This window comes from Cucumis sativus, chromosome 7, assembly GCF_000004075.3.
Source record: "Cucumis sativus cultivar 9930 chromosome 7, Cucumber_9930_V3, whole genome shotgun sequence".
Taxonomy (NCBI): Eukaryota; Viridiplantae; Streptophyta; class Magnoliopsida; order Cucurbitales; family Cucurbitaceae; genus Cucumis; species Cucumis sativus.
This window is the reverse complement of record NC_026661.2, coordinates 21606640-21625016: the sequence shown is the minus strand read 5'-3', so window position 1 is coordinate 21625016 and position 18377 is coordinate 21606640. Positions and strand designations below refer to the sequence as shown.

The 18377-nt window shown below is 35.0% G+C and overlaps 3 protein-coding genes across 4 annotated transcripts; 1 reads left to right on the top strand and 2 right to left on the bottom strand.

The window, feature by feature from the left end:
* Positions 1–363: 363 nt before the first annotated feature.
* LOC101212313 (protein PHYTOCHROME-DEPENDENT LATE-FLOWERING) lies at positions 364–8815 on the top strand. The gene is made up of 12 exons (XM_011661308.2): positions 364–1037; positions 1514–1583; positions 1673–1737; positions 1830–1910; positions 3155–3235; positions 3374–3535; positions 3627–3725; positions 3818–5199; positions 5382–5608; positions 5689–5834; positions 6849–6887; positions 7026–8815. The coding sequence occupies exons 1-12, from the start codon at positions 882–884 to the stop codon at positions 8535–8537; spliced, it is 4020 nt and encodes a 1339-aa protein (XP_011659610.2). The 5' UTR covers positions 364–881; the 3' UTR covers positions 8538–8815.
* A 384-nt stretch (positions 8816–9199) lies between these two features.
* On the bottom strand, positions 9200–12377 carry LOC101212557 (zinc finger CCCH domain-containing protein 62). 2 transcript variants are annotated; one of them, XM_004141769.3, is made up of 9 exons: positions 12133–12377; positions 11888–12006; positions 11422–11539; positions 11260–11321; positions 10991–11042; positions 10654–10765; positions 10392–10490; positions 10167–10294; positions 9200–10054 (listed from the first exon to the last, which is right to left on the bottom strand). In XM_004141769.3, exons 1-9 carry the CDS (start codon positions 12318–12320, stop codon positions 9436–9438), a joined length of 1497 nt encoding a protein of 498 aa, XP_004141817.1. In that variant the 5' UTR covers positions 12321–12377; the 3' UTR covers positions 9200–9435. The 2 variants fall into 2 exon arrangements, with proteins under 2 accessions (XP_004141817.1, XP_031744267.1); XM_031888407.1 differs by having other exon boundaries at positions 11422–11536.
* A 1226-nt stretch (positions 12378–13603) lies between these two features.
* On the bottom strand, positions 13604–18044 carry LOC101208227 (25.3 kDa vesicle transport protein). The gene is made up of 6 exons (XM_011661307.2): positions 17706–18044; positions 16651–16861; positions 15972–16132; positions 15697–15843; positions 15299–15375; positions 13604–14048 (listed from the first exon to the last, which is right to left on the bottom strand). Exons 2-6 carry the CDS (start codon positions 16836–16838, stop codon positions 13965–13967), a joined length of 657 nt encoding a protein of 218 aa, XP_011659609.1. The 5' UTR covers positions 16839–16861; positions 17706–18044; the 3' UTR covers positions 13604–13964.
* Between the last annotated feature and the right edge of the window lie 333 nt (positions 18045–18377).

Below are 18377 nucleotides of genomic sequence, written 5' to 3'. Positions count from 1 at the left end.
CTATATATAATCCAACCTGGTATGCCCTAAAAATCCAATGAAATAAATAGATTTTTTTCTCTCTTTTTTGAGTTCATTAACAAATATATTTCAAAGGTTAAATTAATTTTGATCCATGAATAACATTAAATAACTCATTGCAATCTTTAAATAATAGTTCTTTGCATATTTAAACAAATATTTATTTTATATTTCCTTTCAGAACATCTGAACAAAATAAAATATGAAAATACAACAATTTTGTATGATTGAAATTAAAAAAACAAACCAAAAATTGAAAACTAAAAGAGATAGAATTTGACAAATAACTCAAATGTTTTAAGGATGGAAATCACTACAAACAAATTATAAATAAACATTCCTAATTTTTCAGAACCAAAAACCGATGTAAATTTCTGATCGATATACTTATATTCGGTAAGAAAACTATTGAATTCTAACTATAAATGAGGGGTAATCCGACTTCGAACCGATGATAGTCGGTTTAAAAGCTTCGGAATGAAAGTCACCGCGAATTGGCAAGTAGAGGGAAGAAGAGTGGCAAAAAAATTCCCATTGCAGCGGGAAAATTTTCCGATGTAATCGGACCGAACCCAGCTCGTGCAGCCCAATTCATTGCGCACACCACACACACTGCAGCCCCTTTCTCTCTCTGATTTTCTTCTTTGCCTCTTCATTTTCAATTTCTATGTTGCTCAGCTTCCGCTTTCTTTCCATCTTCGTCACCTCTCTTTGATGATTTCCATGTAATTGGGAACTTCAAATTTTCTCTCTTTCTCTTTCCCGTTTCCCCAAAATTTCCCTTTTTTCATCGATCCCACACACTTGGCATTCGAAGATCGTAAATTACTGCAAATTAATTGAACCCCATTTTGGAATTAATGGGTGTCTCCTTCAAAATCTCGCAAAAGGGTAAAAGGTTTCATCCAAAGCCTTTTATTACCCAATCTGGGAGCACTGTTCTGGATGATGACGACTCTAAGGATGGGTCGAGAGTAGTTTTGAAGAGCGAATCTTCTCTAGCTCGAAAACTTGAGGTAAGTGCTTCTGCTTCTGGCTTTCCTTGATTATCGAAGTGGAAATCTGATTTCAGTGCAGTTGCTGTTTGTTATGAGGGATTTTGTTTATGAATTGAAAATGATGGGCTTTTTTGTATTGTTTTGTTTTTTTTGCTTGGTTACTTACTCTTGGTATCTGAGCCAAGATGCGGTTGAATTTAACTGCTTGGTTACTTACTCTTAGTATCTGAACCAATGTGTGCTTCATTAAAATGTTTTGAAAGTTCAAATACCATATTGAATTTAAAACTTAACAATAATAATGGGAATTATGTAGTGAATGTTTTATTGTTGTTTTTGTTATTTAAAGGATGAAAATTGTACTTGTCTCACAATCAGAAATCAGCAAAATGTCTATTGAGTTTGGTATACTATAGCCTATAGCAAGTCAGTATGATGTCAATTCTGTTTACTTTGTATCATAATTCGTAATACACTTATTCTTTATGCAACAGGGTGAAGAAAATGAAAGAAATGGGGAGGTAAATGGGGTGACTGGATCTTCTTTAGGTCGTCTAATTCCAGGTGATTTTCTATTGACTTTATGCATTATCTTACCATTCTTGTTTTCTTGATTTTTATTTTCATTTGAAAACTTAGTATTCCTCTTTCAGAAAATGGAGTTTCCTTCACTTTAAACCTGTTTCAAGATGGATATTCTATCGGAAAGCCATCAGAGGTTTGTTGAAAATAGCATTACTTCATTTGAGTGGTTACTAGGAAGAGAATTACATCTAAATTAATGCTTAATTTTGCAATCGTGATCTTCAGATTGAACCTACACACCTGAGTACTCTACAGGACAATTCAAAGTTGCTTCCTTATGACAGGAAATCTGAAAACTTGTTTTCAGTAAGTGTCATCTGCTTTCCCTCATCTCTCTTCTTACTAAGCCAGTTGTTAATGGCATGGCAAGTATTGACTAGTTGGGCTTTTATTAAATTTATTTATTTTTCAAATATTTAAATTCAGATTACTTGCTGCTACAAAATCAGTAGGTCTATGTTGCGGTCCCTTTGTTTCTTTTTTCTGGTAGATTTTTCCTTTCTTTTCAAATGTAAATATGAATAATCTTTTGAGATGGCTTGTATCACTCTGCAATTTTTGACTTTAATACTGGAAAGAACACATGTTTTTTTCTTTTCAAATGTAAATATGAATAATCTTTTGAGATGGCTTGTATCACTCTGCAATTTTTGACTTTAATACTGGAAAGAACACATGTTTTTCCAAGGTTGGCTGACTTTGAAACAATTGGTAGAGCAGATTTCTCATCCGTAGTTTACCACTTTTAGCGACAATTGTTCTTCCATCTTTATTACTTATGAGCTTGATGGTCTCTAATTGTGGTTGAACTTCCCTTTTGTTGTTGTGAACTGTCTCCATTAAAGTGTTGATACAATTAAATTTAGTATAACTCAGCAACTTAAACTTTTGAGTACAACAATTGGGGTTGGGGGATTCGAACCTTCCACCTCTAGGATAGAAAGTTATGCCATTCACCGTTGAGCTAAATTCGCTTTGGCTTGCAACTTAAACTTTTGTGTTAATTGGCGGTTTAATATTGTATAAGAGTAAGATGTTAGGTGTTTAAACCCCAAAACCCCATTAATGTCAATTACTCTCCATATGCTATTGATTTCCACTTGTTGGATCTTCTATAAATTTTCAAGCTCATAAGGGGAGTATTGAAGTGTTAATATAATTAATTTTATCATAACCCATAAGCATAAGTTGTTGGGTTAATCAATGATGTGATAGTGATGTAAACCAAATGGGTGAATTTTATTAATGTTTAAAAGTTGTGAATACAAGAAGATAAATACTTTATTGATAATTGAAACTAATCCCAATCCTAGTCCTAATTAATTAAATTAACTAATCTCAATCCTAATTAATAAAAAAACTAGTTCTAATCCTCATAAATTAAGGATTTGACCATAAATACCCTATTCCTACTACATTAAATAGTATCTAACATTCTCTTTTAACGTCTATGTATTTTCAGTATAATAAGTATTGTTTGTCTTTTCCTATTATTTTCATTATGACAAGCCTTTTCTTTTGTTAATTTTCTTAATTTCATATGCTTGAAGGCTATTGAATGTGGCCGATTACCTGGAGATATTCTTGATGACATACCTTGCAAATATTTCGATGGCACAATTGTTTGTGAGGTGAGTTTACCTAAATTCTGAGCTTATTTTCAGGAAGCCTAAATCATGCTTAGGATGATTTAACCAATACATTATTGAAAAATTTATGTATTAGTTGAAAAATATGAAATTTGCATGTGTTGTTCATATCATATGTAGGTACGGGACTTTCGTGGACGCCCTCCTGGTCAGGGGCCTGGTGCTCAATCGACTGATGGATTACCTATTGTCAACAAAATACATCTTAGGATGTCCTTGGAAAATGTGGTGAAAGATATTCCATTAATTTCAGATAATTCATGGACCTATGGTGATCTGATGGTATGTTTGCTTAGTTCATAATCTATGGTGAATAATTTTGATAACATGTTGAGGGTGTGATAGATTTCTTAATTTGTTTTTAATACTCAAGGAAGTGGAGTCCCGGATTCTGAAGGCATTGCAACCACAACTTAATCTTAATCCTGCTCCTACATTTGATAGGCTTTGTAACAGCCCAGTTCCTATGAAGGTGATGTGATATAAATTTCAAATGTTTATGTTTTATGAAAATAAGATTTCAATCTATTTCATGTGTTTAACATTTATTGTTTCTGTCTGTAGCTCAACTTTTCTCAGTACAGCGAGCGGAGGAAGCGATTGAGACAGCTTTCAGAAGTATCTATCTCATCTAATAGTAGGTATGGAAAGAAGATTTGCCTAGACAGAGTACCCGAAAATTTTAATACTAGACTGGGAGATTCAGGAGCCGTTTCTGGAAATTTGAATGCCCACGATAATGTAGCTGGTCAAAATATGATTCTAAATGAGATGATGGCATCAAGACCAAAGAACTTTACTTCAGATTCTACTCTTCCCGCACAATCTGCAGTATCTGTTTCTCAATCCAGGTATTCTATGGGCAGTGGAACTCCAAGAGGTATGCTTGATCAAGCAGCTGGTTCAGTTCTTAATCCATCTGGTGTTTCCCCTAGCGGGCAAGACATGATCTCATATGTGGATAATTTGAACCCTAATGTCTCTCTTCATGCCAAGAGGGAAACTCAAGATGGGCAAATGTCACCCTTGTCAAGCTTTAACAAGAGACCAAGGGCATCTCTTATGGGTATTGATGGAATTCAACAGCACCCATTGGCGTCCATGGAAAGTCCCCAGGGATCTGACATGAATTGGAAGAGTATGTTGCAACAGCAAGCCATAGCAAGAGGCATGCAGTACTCAAACCCAGGAGTGCAAAAATTTTCTCCACAGATGTTTGAAGGAGTCCTGAATCAGGATTCTGTGCAAATACCGTTTGCCACAGGACAATCAGCTATGCGATATGGAGCCAAGGAAGAGCAGTTCGATTCAGAAAAGATGGATGGATCTGACCCTAGTCGAAACAAAACGGATATGCAGATGATGGAAACAGAAAACCACCTAGATCCTCAGCACCAAAGGGTTCAGCAAAGACCTCCACCGCAAGCATTTATAAGATCTAATCTCTCTCAGCCTCCTTGGAATAATTTTGGTCAGCATGTTGAGAAGGAAGCAAGAAAGGAGGACCAACTATCGAAAAGAAAATCAGTTCAAAGTCCTCATGTATCAGCAGGAGCTATGGCTCAACCATCCTTGTCAAAATCAGGGGAATTCTCTAGTGGTGGCTCAGGTGGACCACACTATGGAGTGCCTGGAAACATTTCTGCACTTGCATCCGCACAAAAGGATAAGCCTGGCATTAATCCTGTTTCTCATGTTGGTGGAACTCCATCCTTGACTTCCAGTGCTAATGATTCAATGCAAAGGCAACATCAGGCCCAAGCTGCTGCAAAGCGAAGATCAAACTCCCTCCCCAAAACCCCAGCAATCAGTGCAGTTGGATCTCCTGCCAGTGTTGGTAATATGAGTGTTCCCCTGAATGCAAACAGTCCTTCAGTTGGAACCCCACCTTTTGCTGATCAAAGCATGATTGAAAGATTCTCAAAGATTGAAATGGTAACTTCAAGGTAAAGATATCCCTCCTCTTTCTGACATTAAGATGGTCGATGAGTTAATGTCATTCTGTTGTGTTTTCTTTTTTTCCCGCTTGCTTTCTCCCTGATTTAAGCTTGATGCAAGATTTTGGCTTATCATAAGATGTATATTACTTTAATGCATTTGTTTTTTGTTTAATAAAAACCTATTGCAGGCATAAGCTCAACCTTAAAAAGAGCAATACCAATGACTATCCTATCAGAAAATCAAGTACATATTCCGCTCACAATGTTGCAACCCTTCTGGCAACCTCGTCTATTAATGATGGTTTAAAAGATGACGCGGGTCTAAGGAAGATGTCAAAGTCCCTTATTGGTGGCAGCTTAAATGCCTGCAAAAGAAGGGTGTTAACTTTTATGTTGCAAGACCGTACACCTCCAGGTCCGTAACATTGTCAGTTCTCAAATAGTTGGTCTTTTGTTTAACTCTTCATTCCATTTGAAACCTACATTCTTCTGCAGGAATGGATTCATACGTTACTAGGTTACGAAGTAGGGTAATCCTGTCAGAAAAACCCAATGATGGAACTGTAGCAATTACCTATGAAGATATAGATGATTCCGTTTTTCTGGCTATTGAGGATTGTCTTCCGACATTGCCTAATACTGTAAGCTCTATTATGTTTACCAGCTATTTTGTTCTTAGAGATTCATTGGAGTTAACTTCAACTGTCTGTTCTATGTTGGTCGGGTGACTGAGATTATTGGCTAATCTATCATGTTTTGCAGACCCTAATAAGTAAATGGATTTATGCATATATTTAAAGTAAATATCAAAATGTGCAACTAAGGCTATCATTTTTTTGAAAAATCAAATTGATGTTGTATATTTGGTCTCAAAAAGGTATCTCCTTGAATAAGCTTATGGAACAAACAATTTAACTGTGACTACTCCTAATTTCTTCGGTAGTCGCAACCACACTTCCCCAAAAGTCAAATCCTCATGCTAATATCTGTTGGTTCCATCCACCATGGGTTAGCCTACACTTCTTTCAAAATCAAATTGATGTAGTAGGAATAGGGTATTATGTTCAAATCCTTAATTATTAGGATTAGTTTCTTTGGTTTATTAGGATTAGAATTAGTTTTTTCTATTATTTAGGATGAGGATTAAGTTTCTTTTATTAATTAGGATTAGTTTACTTTTGTTAAGTCTCTTGTTAATTAGGATTAGGATTGGTTTACTTTTGCTTTAAATAGAGTAGTTGTCTAATGTAAATGGTATGCATCCTTCGAGTGCTGCATCTGTATGGAGATTCCATTTCGTCTCTCTCTAGTTTTGTGGCTGTGTTAGCATCTGAAATAAATTCTTGGGCAGGAAAGGTAGATAAATTATTATGAACTCCCTCCTTTGAGGTTAGAGAGACAATTGTTATCTGGTCATTTATGTAGCTTAATATTATTATTATTGAATGAAGACCTTGTTGATAGTATAGACTTTAGACTAGTATACACTATACGGTTTCCAACAGTCAGACATGATGGCAGAGCACACGAAAAAGCACTTGAGTTCTCAGTTCATGTAACTGCACATTTTTAATTCTTATTGATTATTTATATACTGAACATCTTCCGTACCTTTTTCTGTTCTGACACAAGTATATGTATGTCTTATGATACAGCTTTTGGCAGATTTACTTGCTGGCCAATTATCTTCCTTGGTATGATCTACAATTCCCTTTCATTAAGTTTCAAAACTGATCTAAGAATTTTATTCATTTTTAAATTATTAAGTAGTTACCAAACATGTCTTTAAATTCTTCGATGATGCTCAAGTAAAACATTTATATAATTTGCAGATGGTTCATGAAGGTTATGATCTTATTGAAGATATTATTCAACTTAGGCCAACACGAATAAACCCATCTGCGAACAATCAAACAAATGCTGCTGGTCATCCTCATATTAATCCAGCAGCGGAAATGCAGACTTATGGAGAAGCGTTTCCAAGTCAAACATCCAATGAAGTTCCAAAGCCTAGCGGTAGCGGTAATGCTTCTTTGCTCAATGCATCCCATAATCTTCTAGGAAACGCAAGAATGTTGCCTCCTGGAAATCCTCAGGCAATGCAGATGTCTCAAGGAATTTTGGCAGGGGTTTCGTTACCTGCAAGGCCACAGCAGGTAGAAGCTCAAGCATCAATGCAGCAGCAGCAGCAGCAACAGCAACCGCAGCCATCACAGCTGCAGAATCAGCAAAGCCTTACTCAACCTCAGCATCAACAGTTCCAGAGACAAGTGATGCTTGGACCAAACCCCCTCTCGCATTTGAATGCCATTGGTCAAAATCCCAATGTTCAATTGGGTACTAACATGGTAAACAAGTCGTCAATTCCACTTCACCTATTACAGCAGCAGCAGCAACAGCAGCAATCACAGATGCAAAGGAAAATGATGATCGGAACTGTGGGTATGGGCAACATGAACAATAACATGCTTGGAAACCTTGGCAGTTCAATTGGTGTAGGAGCTACCCGAGGAATAGGAGGAACTGGACTGCAAGCACCCATGGGATCTATTCCTGCCATGGGCAATGCAGGTCAAAATCCAATGAACTTAACCCAGGCATCTAGTTTTAACAATGCTCTCAATCAGCAATTTCGAGCGGGGACATTAACACCAGCCCAGGCACAAGCTTATAAATTCAGGATGGCACAGAACCGAGGCATGCTCGGTGCTGCTTCGCAATCAGCAATAACTGGAATACCAGGTGCAAGACAGATGCATCCAAGCTCAGGTGGACTTTCAATGCTTGGACAAACTCTGAACCGTGCTAGCCTGACCCCAATGCAACGAGCAGTAGTTTCTATGGGTCCTCCAAAGTTAGTGACGGGAATGAATCCGTACATGAATCAGCAGCAACAGCAACAGCTACAACAGCAAATACAACAGCAACAGCAACAGCAAATGCAACAGCAACAGCAGCAGCAGCAACAGCAACAGCAGCAACAACCACCTCAGCAACAGCAGCTACAACCTCAGCAACTACAACATCCTGAAACAACAACACCACTTCAGGCTGTAGTTTCACCACAGCAAGTGGGTTCACCTTCAACCATGGGAGTTCAACAACTCAATCAGCAGCAGCAGCAGCAGCAAACCGCTAGCCCGCAACAAATGAATCAGAGAACTCCGATGAGTCCGCAGCAAATGAGCTCAGGGACAATCCATGCCCTTAGTGCTGGGAATCCTGAGGTTTGCCCTGCTAGCCCTCAGTTGAGTTCACAAACTCTTGGTTCAGTCAGTAGTATTGCAAATTCTCCTATGGACATGCAAGGTGTGAACAAGAGTAACTCTGTAAATAATTCATGAAAGTAGAATTCTTTAGAGGTGTTGTGTTTTAAATTTCCCTTTTCTAGTTTTTCGTAGACATTTTTTTAGGAATGTGTAACTGTAGAATTACCAGATCATTGGTATGTAGTAGAATTTTCACCTGTTCTTAGCTTGTGAGGTAGAGGATTTCAAGATATGTACAGTTAAATGTAGAAAATTGAATGTGACAAAGTTTGATATTTTATGTAGACTCTCGACTCAAATATAGCTGACAATGTATTTTGATTCTTGATGAATCCATGCGACACTTATTTTAATCATTTGGTATTATTTTTAAAAACTATTCTTGAATTATGTAATTTATGTCACCAAAGGAAATGACTTATTCAACTTCAAATATTTGCACTAGAACATGTGAAGTTTTATATCTCATACATCGAGTTATCTGGATCAATAACCTTAAAATGTGTAAGTTGTTCAAACTCGGACTAGTAAAAGTATGTTTATCAAGTTTTTAGCACCCCCTCTAGAATTAATGAATGTTAACCATAAATCAACTTATTTTACCACCAGCTTTTAATGATTTGTTGAAGTGACTGTCAACATGCTAGATGTTCAAACTCCAACTTTTACATATTGTAAAAATAAAATTATAAACAATTGATCTTTCAAAGTAAGAGATGTATCATATGCGAGGTATATTACACCTTACAACAAGTAATCTAGAACAACATTTTTATTGGTGTGTAACTCAGACACTGCTTTAAAATCATTTACTCATTCAAAATGAGCTACCCGATTAAAATCAAGAAAATGGGAAGATTTACTCATTCAAAAATGTAAAACATATCTAAGTAGCACACAACACGCTACTATTCAAATACAAAAGACAATTCTATGAGGATAATCCTTACTCCCCAAAAGGTTATACATATAGTTACCGACAATGACGAGCATTTTGATGCATATGATAACGATGACCCAATCTTTCTCTCTCTCTTTGTACAAAATCTTCGGTCATGTCATGTGAGAATTTACAGTTCTCTCTATAGTAACATTTCCCTACAGCATAATAACGGCACTGTTGTTGCTTGTAGCCTTCTTGTGCACTGTGATTCACTTTAGGATAAAGATTCATTCGATCCATTGGTAGTCTAGAATGATGATCATAATCCCATGATATGTGGTTTGTATTATCAAGAACCTTGTTAACAGAAGCAGCAGCATGATTATTCCTGTAAATGCTAGGATGTATATTGAAGATTGCTGGAGGATTGGCTTTCGTTTGAGGTTGGCTATAGTAATTGTTTTTTATTGTATTATCCACCATGTGTTGATGTTGAAATGGCAGTCTATTATTATGATCATCAATGAACAAATGTGATTTTGTTTGATCAGTTGCTTTTCTTAAATTACCAAACGAAGGTCTTTCCTGATGTTGATGAACTACATTTCTCTCAACCGATAACTTCGCCATGGAATTGGCTAAGATCGTTCCTGCTGAAGATAGATTTGACTGAGAAGGATTGTTTCTAAATCCTTCTTTCCTTGGTTCCCTGAAACATAGAATTTTAAACTCTTGTCTTAACCAAAATATTGAGCACGTATGGGTGCATAAAAATGAATGTGTCTCATTTCAAGGTGGTTTGATACAAAATTATAATATACCTGTTTTCCTTGTGTGTTTTTCTTTTTTCTTTCTCTATTACACGTGCTTCCCTATTTGATCTTGCAAGTGATCCCCTGGCATGTTTTTCCATTAGAACTTTCTGCCTTTCATCTTCATCTTCCCAAGGCTACAAAATTTGATAACATGGGTTATTTAAAAGAAAAGTTAAAAGAGTATATTTAAAAGAAAAGTCGAAGGAAGAATGTAAAATGTGTAACTGTAACCTGTCTCATAGTCTTCATCCGGTAAAGGTTTCGACCTTTGATTAAAAGGGGATGAAGTGGAGGAAGGGGTTTCTCACCCTTACTCCACAATACTTCAATCTGGCTCAAAAAAAAAAAAAAAAAAAAAAAGGGAAAGGCTGGCTTATAATAACAATTACTATGAGAATTGGTAACACAATTCAAGGAGAGAACTACTAAAAAAGAACCAAGCTTCATCTTAAGTCGGTCATTCCTCGTAATTCATTTTTAAAATTCGTCTCACCGTAAATGTATGTTGCTGTTTGGAAGAACCATAGCTTTCTTTAACAATGCGACCAGCAACCGTTCTTGTTCCACATGAAGGACCTGTGGAGCTCCTAGATGCGATGTTGTACCTGAATGATGAATGTCCTATTAAGAAACAATCCATGACATGAAAACTAGTAGATAGGTACAGATTTGGGGAAGAGAAATTTCAGTGCTCTAAGATTACAATCTCTATCATTATCACACGTAAAGATTGCAATTGAAATCTTGATCCTTGTGGAATGAAAGAGATAGAAGGCCAATTATTAGTGAAAAAGAAAAATTAGAATAAGATACATTGAATTAATTCTTACATCTCATATACTTTTTGTTCAAACATAACAATATCACCCATGCAGGCATCACCTGAATCAAATAAACATCAGAAAACGAGAACAGAACTACAATAACAAGAAACTGAGTAATAGCTAGGCACAAAAAGACAATTGTCAAGAATTAGAAAAACTGTGCACTTAAAAATCAGCAACATATTAAAATGAGAACAAACAAACCGTTCTACAAGTTCAAACAGCCACATACTTCTCGACGTCATAATATCCTCATCATGTAACTAAGACCATACCTTTACAATTCACTATAAAGCTATACTCCGGGTATTTCTTCTCCCCTCCACCATTTAAAATCCTGTAAACAATTAAAAATGAGAGAGAAAAGAAATGTGTCGTTAGCAATAAACTCCTTTCAAAACCATTCTAAAACAACCATACATACAACACAAACTTACTCTAAATGCTCCTTGATGCGCTGAATGAGCACATCTTTTGTTCCGCTCAGCCTCAACCCATTATTTCTTAGATAAGATTTACATTGTTCTACCTTGAGTTTCTCAAGCTTACCACCAGCTAGGTCCAAAGAATGAGAGAGAAATGGGTTATCCAGAAAGAAGAGGAGCCAAAAAATGTCGAAACTATCGTTTCTGAGTTCATTTACACAAAAGGGGAACATCTTTTTAGAGTTTTTACTCTTCACAACTAACAAATACATTCATAGGGGAATAGAAATCCGTACGTCAAATAATCTTTTATTCCTAAACTTAACACAAAATCATAATACTTCAGCAGTACCTAAGGCTATGAGCACATCGATTGTTTACAAGAAATGGAAAAAGAGGAGAAAAAAACTTATAGAGTTCAGATTACTAATGACCTTCTCTGTTCATAGGAAGAAACCATTCAAAAAATTTGACTAACCTTTAATGATTGATAGCACTTCACGAGTATCTTTCTCATCTTTTTCATTTATAATCGGAATATTTGGCACTACATCATCTATATCTGAATCCTCAATCAGGTTCGTATCCACAATATCCCTGCAAAATGGAAAAAAAAAAAAAAAAAAAACCTAATGAGTTCCAGCTCTATATCGATTAATCAAGTATAATAGTTGAACACACCGAACAAGATGAGAAATGAGTTAAATAGATTCAAATACTTACAATGGCTTTAATTTCTTCCTGATCGAGGTCCTTGAAGTCTTCGAATTGGTTCTTTTCTGAATGCTGTAACTTGGATCACATTCTAAATCATCAGAATCATAGTCGTCGTCGGATCCTCCATTGTTATCGATAATTTCTTCTAGATCAAAGAGAGAAGGATCGGTTCCAAGATTCCCAGAAAATGCCATCAAAATTTTATTACTCTCTGTTCAACGCTGTTTTGGACGGGGCAAGTTTTGTGGTCTGCCAAGGGCTATATAATGGAGAGATGATTAAAATTTTCAAATTGCAACGGCTAGATAGTCAATAAAAAAATGGAAATTGGGCCTTTAGATTTCGGGCTTTGGACTGAGAAAATGGGCTTACTAGTAGTCAGCCCATTTTAGAAATTTTGACCAATGACCTACTTATTATGTTTTGAGAAAATAACTTTTGGTTCCTATTTAGTTTGATTTTCAATTTGTTGTTAGATTTCAAATGCTATACTCTTATCGGAAATGCTATAATTTTATCATTAAGATTTGTGTTTCGTTATAATTTGTTCTATAAATTTTAAGATTTACACTTAATTTTTCATTAAATATTCATGTTATGATGCGATCTCACTTCCTTTATTATATTGATTTATTAATTAATTTTCTTTTTGACTTCTTGCTACGATATTCCACTTTTTTGCGACGATATAACATTTTGAACATAAAAAAAGATCAACCAACTATTCAGCTAGGAGTGCACGTAGATATTGATTAACGAGAGTTGTCCTTATTAATTTATTGTATAATATAGAACATTGTTGAGTAATTCTATGGTATCCTCAGTCATAACATTGTAACGATCAATTACTATTTGAACAATATCATCTTTTATCATTGAAATCAATTCATAGACATTAACAATAATAACAAGAATGAATAAGGAGTAAAAATCAACCATAAAAGTATAAATCTTTAAATCTAAAACCTAATTGAAAATTTGAAACAATTTTGAAAACTAGAAACCAAATCAAAAATTATATTTTCATATAAAAATGTTATAATTTTTTTCCATAGAAAATTTAAAAATGTTTAGGGTTTAGGTTTCATTTTTATTAGTTTTCCCCCCAAACTAATCGAATTGTCTGCCAGAATCATTTCACTATACTAAACTTGAATAAATATGGTTGTTTCTTATATTAAAAAGTATATTACTTAAACTCATTTTACCCTGTTTAGATGATTATCCTACTAGTGAGAAGATTGACGATTTTCTTTTACCAATTTTTTGTTATAAAGAGGCCTATATCCTCACAAATTAGAGTTAAAGCATGTAGTACATTCATGAGATAAAAAATTTGAATCTCTTGCACCCACATCTTTAACTTGAAACATAATCAAGAGAAGAAATATGTACATCGTACACTTAATCCTACTCATTCTCAACAATCACAACAGTCATAAAGCAAAGCTCGAAAACCTGAAGTTGTCAACATGGATTATGCCAAAGGAAGATGGACTAATATAATAAATATAATGGTATTTTTTTTTCAATGTATAAGGAACAAAAAATGTATATTGGGAGGAAGAGGTAATCAAAATGTGAATAAACATGGTAAAGTATTTGTCTACTTAATCTGGAATACTAAGTTTAACATCGCTCTTACACTTGTACAGGCAGCACCGCCCCCACTTGGAGGTAAACCAAAACACTAACTTTTCTGATCCCATCTTAGCCATTTAAGTAAAATCTAGAAGTCACCTCTAACTCAGTTTCAAGTCTCTGATATCTGAATCCATTAAGCCAAAGCTAAAAAAGTAAAAGAGAAGCCTGAAAATGAGTTCAAAAGATTAACTGAATCACCAGATCTTTGATTTGAACCAGAATAGGAGGAATACAACTCCAAACACGATAGCAACGGGTGCCCACTTACGAATCAAAGCCTGTGTACAAAGTTTTGAGGAAAGAAAAATAATAATAAGAATTAGGTCCTTAACAAGCTTTTCAGATATAAATTATAGAAAGTATCATAAGAAATATTGACAACGTTTATGAGATCAGTTAACAAATCTTGCACTATTTTGGATTACAATCGAAATACTTGTTAAATTTGGAAAAGCAGCAGGATAAGAGTCATGACCCACATTACAAATGTCTCAACCACTCATAACTTCAGGCACATCTAAATTTCTGATGATAAAAATCTCAGTCTGTACTCTGATTTCACAATAGAAGAAATCATTGATATTTATTTATTTATTCAATTTAAATCTCTTCTAAGTGCATTTCAGTAATTATACTCCTTTCAACCACCAAAGGTCATTTTATAAAGTCCCCCAAGAAATAGAATGTGAGTTCTTTGTTTCTTATATGCATATTTCAATAAAGCTTCATATGATACCATCCATCAAGCTTCGTCCAATAGGTTAGCTGTTAGAAGTGATCGAAAGGTATAGAATCCTGGAAAAAATTGGTCTCTTTTCTAGTAAAGCAGAGAGTTTCAAGTTCAACTCCCAGGCCAGACCACCAACGTGTCCATCCCATTGTCAAAGCTCAATTAGGAGGGTAAGTTTGCCAAAGAAGTTGAGTTTCACATTTGATCTGAAATGACTAACACTCAGAAAAGAATTCAAATATGGAACTCTAACCAAAAAAGATTTATAGGCTCAACTTCTGTTTCCAAGAACCAAGGTGATGTTGTAAACTAGCTCACAGGGTTGCTTTCAAGAGGGTCGATTTAATGCAAAACTAAAAGATTGTCAAAAGGTATACCCAGTTTCTAGTCCATTTTATTAGAGAGAGACAATAGGATTTTCAATGACGTTCGTTAAAGTCTTGATGGTTTTTGGCTAACTGTACAGAGACAGCTTCCACTTAGTGTTTCATGAAAGAATTTTCATGACTACAACAGCTTTTTGATCAGTTTATAATGGAGGGTTTCTTTTTCCTACCCTCCTAGACGAGGGACTACTACTCATTTTCCCTCAGGCTTCTAAGCTATATTTCCTTTTTAGTTCAATGGTATTATTTGTTTCAACCTTCATGAGCAACATCAAAAACAACGAAAGGTTTACTTGATGATACATTAAGGTATTGTCAAAAGACCATATTCATTCAAAGTCTACATGCTTAAGGAAAACATTCAACTTCGACAGAATTGAAAGAACATATCAAGCAATAAAATGACACTAACCTGCCGGTTTAAATCTCTCGCTTTGTCAGCATATATGCGGGATTCTGATGTCAACCTACTTGACATTTGACTGACCTCTGCAAAATTTTAATAGTTTAAAATGAAATGGTTATCATCTTTGACACTGCGAATCATGATTCTGCAAACCCCTTTAAGGGTGCAATAATATTTATCTCTCCCAAACATAAATTAATATAAACTGTGCCAACCATTTCAAATAACAAAGATCCTCACACACCTAGAAACTGGGAACAATATGATTTAGTTTATAATGATAGTTGAACTACTCGCACCAACAGAAAACAAAGGACCCATAAATGCTTTACCACATAATATAGGATAATGCATAGCCATACTTGAATAAATTTAGAAGATAAAAGGAAAAGGAAATATCTTACGGTCTAGCTTTTCACCAACACCAAGAACTTCCTGAACATTCCGAGTCATTATCTGGTGGACTTCGTAAAGCTCATCATTCAACTTTGCAATATTACGTTGAGTGCGTGTATCCTGATACAATTTCTTGGTCTTCTGTATGTATGTATCTGTTGAACATAAAAAAGGTGGAGGTGAAGTTGAGAAACAAAGATTCAAATAAAGAAAATAAAGTAAAATGAAGCTAAGAGGACCAAAGTGCATATGAATTATTTATACAAAGCCAAGTAATGCATACCAAACTTAATGAATGCATAAGGCCTAGCAGCGGTTTCAATTTGAGCCCCATTAACACGTTCAAACTCATTCTTCAGGTCTTCAAGGTATTGAAAGGCAAGTTTCTTAGGATAAGCACGGTCACACATAGTCAAATAACAGACCCTTCCTTCAATTATATAACTAAAAACTCAGGTCAAGGTAAAATGACTTTTTCCAAGAGCATAATTTGAGCCAGCAATCTTCTCGACAGTTAAAAGTGAAAAACCAAAATTCTAAAAGACTTGATAAGACACACTTATATGCTGATTCCTCCACACATTGAACACAAGAAGTGGTAAAATAAAAAAAAGTTTTCATATTCAATATCAACCTCCTTTGTCTCAAAACTTTTTCAGCAAGCTACCGTTAAATTGTCAGGACAAAATTAGTTTGCCCAGGCCCCAAGGTCACGATTTTCTTTCCATGACATGACACAAATAGAAACATGAAAACCATATTTTCATTCAGCCTCATAAGCCACAACAAATCAAAATGGGTGTAATGACCAAGGAGCCACAGGAAAGCTACTTCCTAATTTATTTAGTAAAATATACACCATGTGATCATGGACAAGCAGATACAAAAATAAAAAATACAACAAACTAGCCTGCCAAAGAATACTATAAGTTAAATCTGAAATGCCAATTACGTAAGGATACTGAAAAACATATGGCCCTGTCTCGACAGACATTCTTGAAGCCTCATTTTGACCTCTTGATAAGTTTTTAAACAGAGCCTTCACTTGCTGCTTGTAGAACTCTGCATCTTGCATGTCACGGCCATCATCCAGTCCCTCTGCTAGAGGAAGACCATCGGTAACACGGGCAATCATTGTAAGCTTCACCATCTTTAATTTGATATGTCCCCCAACTGAGGATAAAATCATTGTACTAGGTCAGCCAGGATAACTTACATAAGATGGTGACAAACAAGCGGAGTACGATTGGAGCATTTCCATGTATATAACTCCTCTAAGGATCAAGCATATAATAATAATGACAAGGTCATTAATCAAAGGGGGAAAATTAGTAACTGGCAACAAAAATATGAATAAGGTGCTTTTCTTGAGACATAATTTGTTGACATGCAAGATCGAAAAATCATTTATTTAACAAATTCATCTTCTAATTATCCTATTTTCCAGGCTCTAACATCGTTATCTGAACCCAAATTGGTCACAAGTTGAATATAACTCCTTACAAACTTTACAAGTACCCTTGGAAGAATATTCGAAAAGGAAGTTATTCCAATTTCCAACCATTGCCATTTTCTGTAGTATAATTCACACATCCCATTACTACACCGATACTGTAAACTCTTCGAACCCACAATGCCACCCCATAAACGTGCAGAGATAATTATAACTCAAAGCAAGAAAACATCGATGTGGATCTCGTCGTTATCGCTTTAATTTGGTTACAAATAAACGTTTCACATAAAAAATACCCGATCCCGAAGAACCTAAGCCATTTCACCACTTAGTACAATTGGAAAAGCAATCAAATCCCAAAATCATTCAATAACGCAGTCCAAAACAAACGAGACACGCATTTCCTACGGAACACAATAGGAATTCTATCTGAGTAATAAACTGATTAATCGATCTTCGACAGATCATAGGGAATTAAAAACCCACAAATTGTGCAATTCCCTAAAAGAAAAAAAAAAGATTAAAAGATCAGAAAGAAAACCAAAAAGAAATTAGCGATATTACCAGGCTATATCATTGGGGGGATTATCTTTTCAAAGATCCGAGGAACCGTGATGACGATGGAAGAATCTGAAAAGAAAGAGAAGCTAGGGTTCGTGAAAGGACAGGAATTGGATGGGAATGGGATTACTGACCGCGGTTTGAGCAGCTCAGAATCCGATCGAGTCTCCTAAAATGGAGCCATTGCTCTCGCCACAAGTCAAATATGTAAATATTTGCTTTACACAAAATTTAAATTAATCTCCATTACAGTTTTTCTATATAAAAAAAAAAAGAAAATATAAATATAATCTCAAATTTTATAATCATTGGTAAAGAAAGGTACGAAGATTTTCCAAACTAAGTGTAATGAGTTTTTGTAGTTTTTTTGGCCAGATAAATAATTTATACTTTTTAATTATTCTGAGAAAAAAAATCCCATTTTTATCACAAAATCTAATTTTTTTAAAGAAAAGTTTAAATTTTATCTCTGGTTATTTAACTTCTAATCTTATATTCAATCAATTTTAAGTTTTGTGTTTGGATTATGTCTTTTAACTTGACATAAAATTGAAAATTCAATTTTATATTCTGTTTTTAAAAATTGAATATAAGGTATATTTATTCAACATAGAATCATAACCTATTAGACACTAAATTAAAGATATAAACGCATTAAACACGAGTCATGGGTTG

Bases quoted from the DNA above. Each gene is read 5' to 3' on its own strand.
- LOC101208227 (XM_011661307.2), bottom strand. From the start codon at position 16,838: ATGGTGAAGCTTACAATGATTGCCCGTGTTACCGATGGTCTTCCTCTA. The intron at 15,844-15,971 runs GTATGCATTACT...TATGTTCAACAG, and splicing joins TTATGCATTCATTAAGTTTG to ATACATACATACAGAAGACC. The intron at 14,049-15,298 runs GTTAGTGTCATT...CTTTGTACACAG, and splicing joins CGAGAGATTTAAACCGGCAG to GCTTTGATTCGTAAGTGGGC.
- LOC101212557 (XM_004141769.3), bottom strand. From the start codon at position 12,320: ATGGCATTTTCTGGGAATCTTGGAACCGATCCTTCTCTCTTTGATCTA. The intron at 11,540-11,887 runs GTTAGTCAAATT...CTTTGGACCTAG, and splicing joins AGTGCTATCAATCATTAAAG to CTGGTGGTAAGCTTGAGAAA. The intron at 11,322-11,421 runs GTAAGTTTGTGT...AATTGTTTACAG, and splicing joins CGCATCAAGGAGCATTTAGA to GATTTTAAATGGTGGAGGGG.
- LOC101212313 (XM_011661308.2), top strand. From the start codon at position 882: ATGGGTGTCTCCTTCAAAATCTCGCAAAAGGGTAAAAGGTTTCATCCA. The intron at 1,911-3,154 runs GTAAGTGTCATC...ATATGCTTGAAG, and splicing joins AATCTGAAAACTTGTTTTCA to GCTATTGAATGTGGCCGATT. The intron at 5,609-5,688 runs GTCCGTAACATT...ATTCTTCTGCAG, and splicing joins GCAAGACCGTACACCTCCAG to GAATGGATTCATACGTTACT.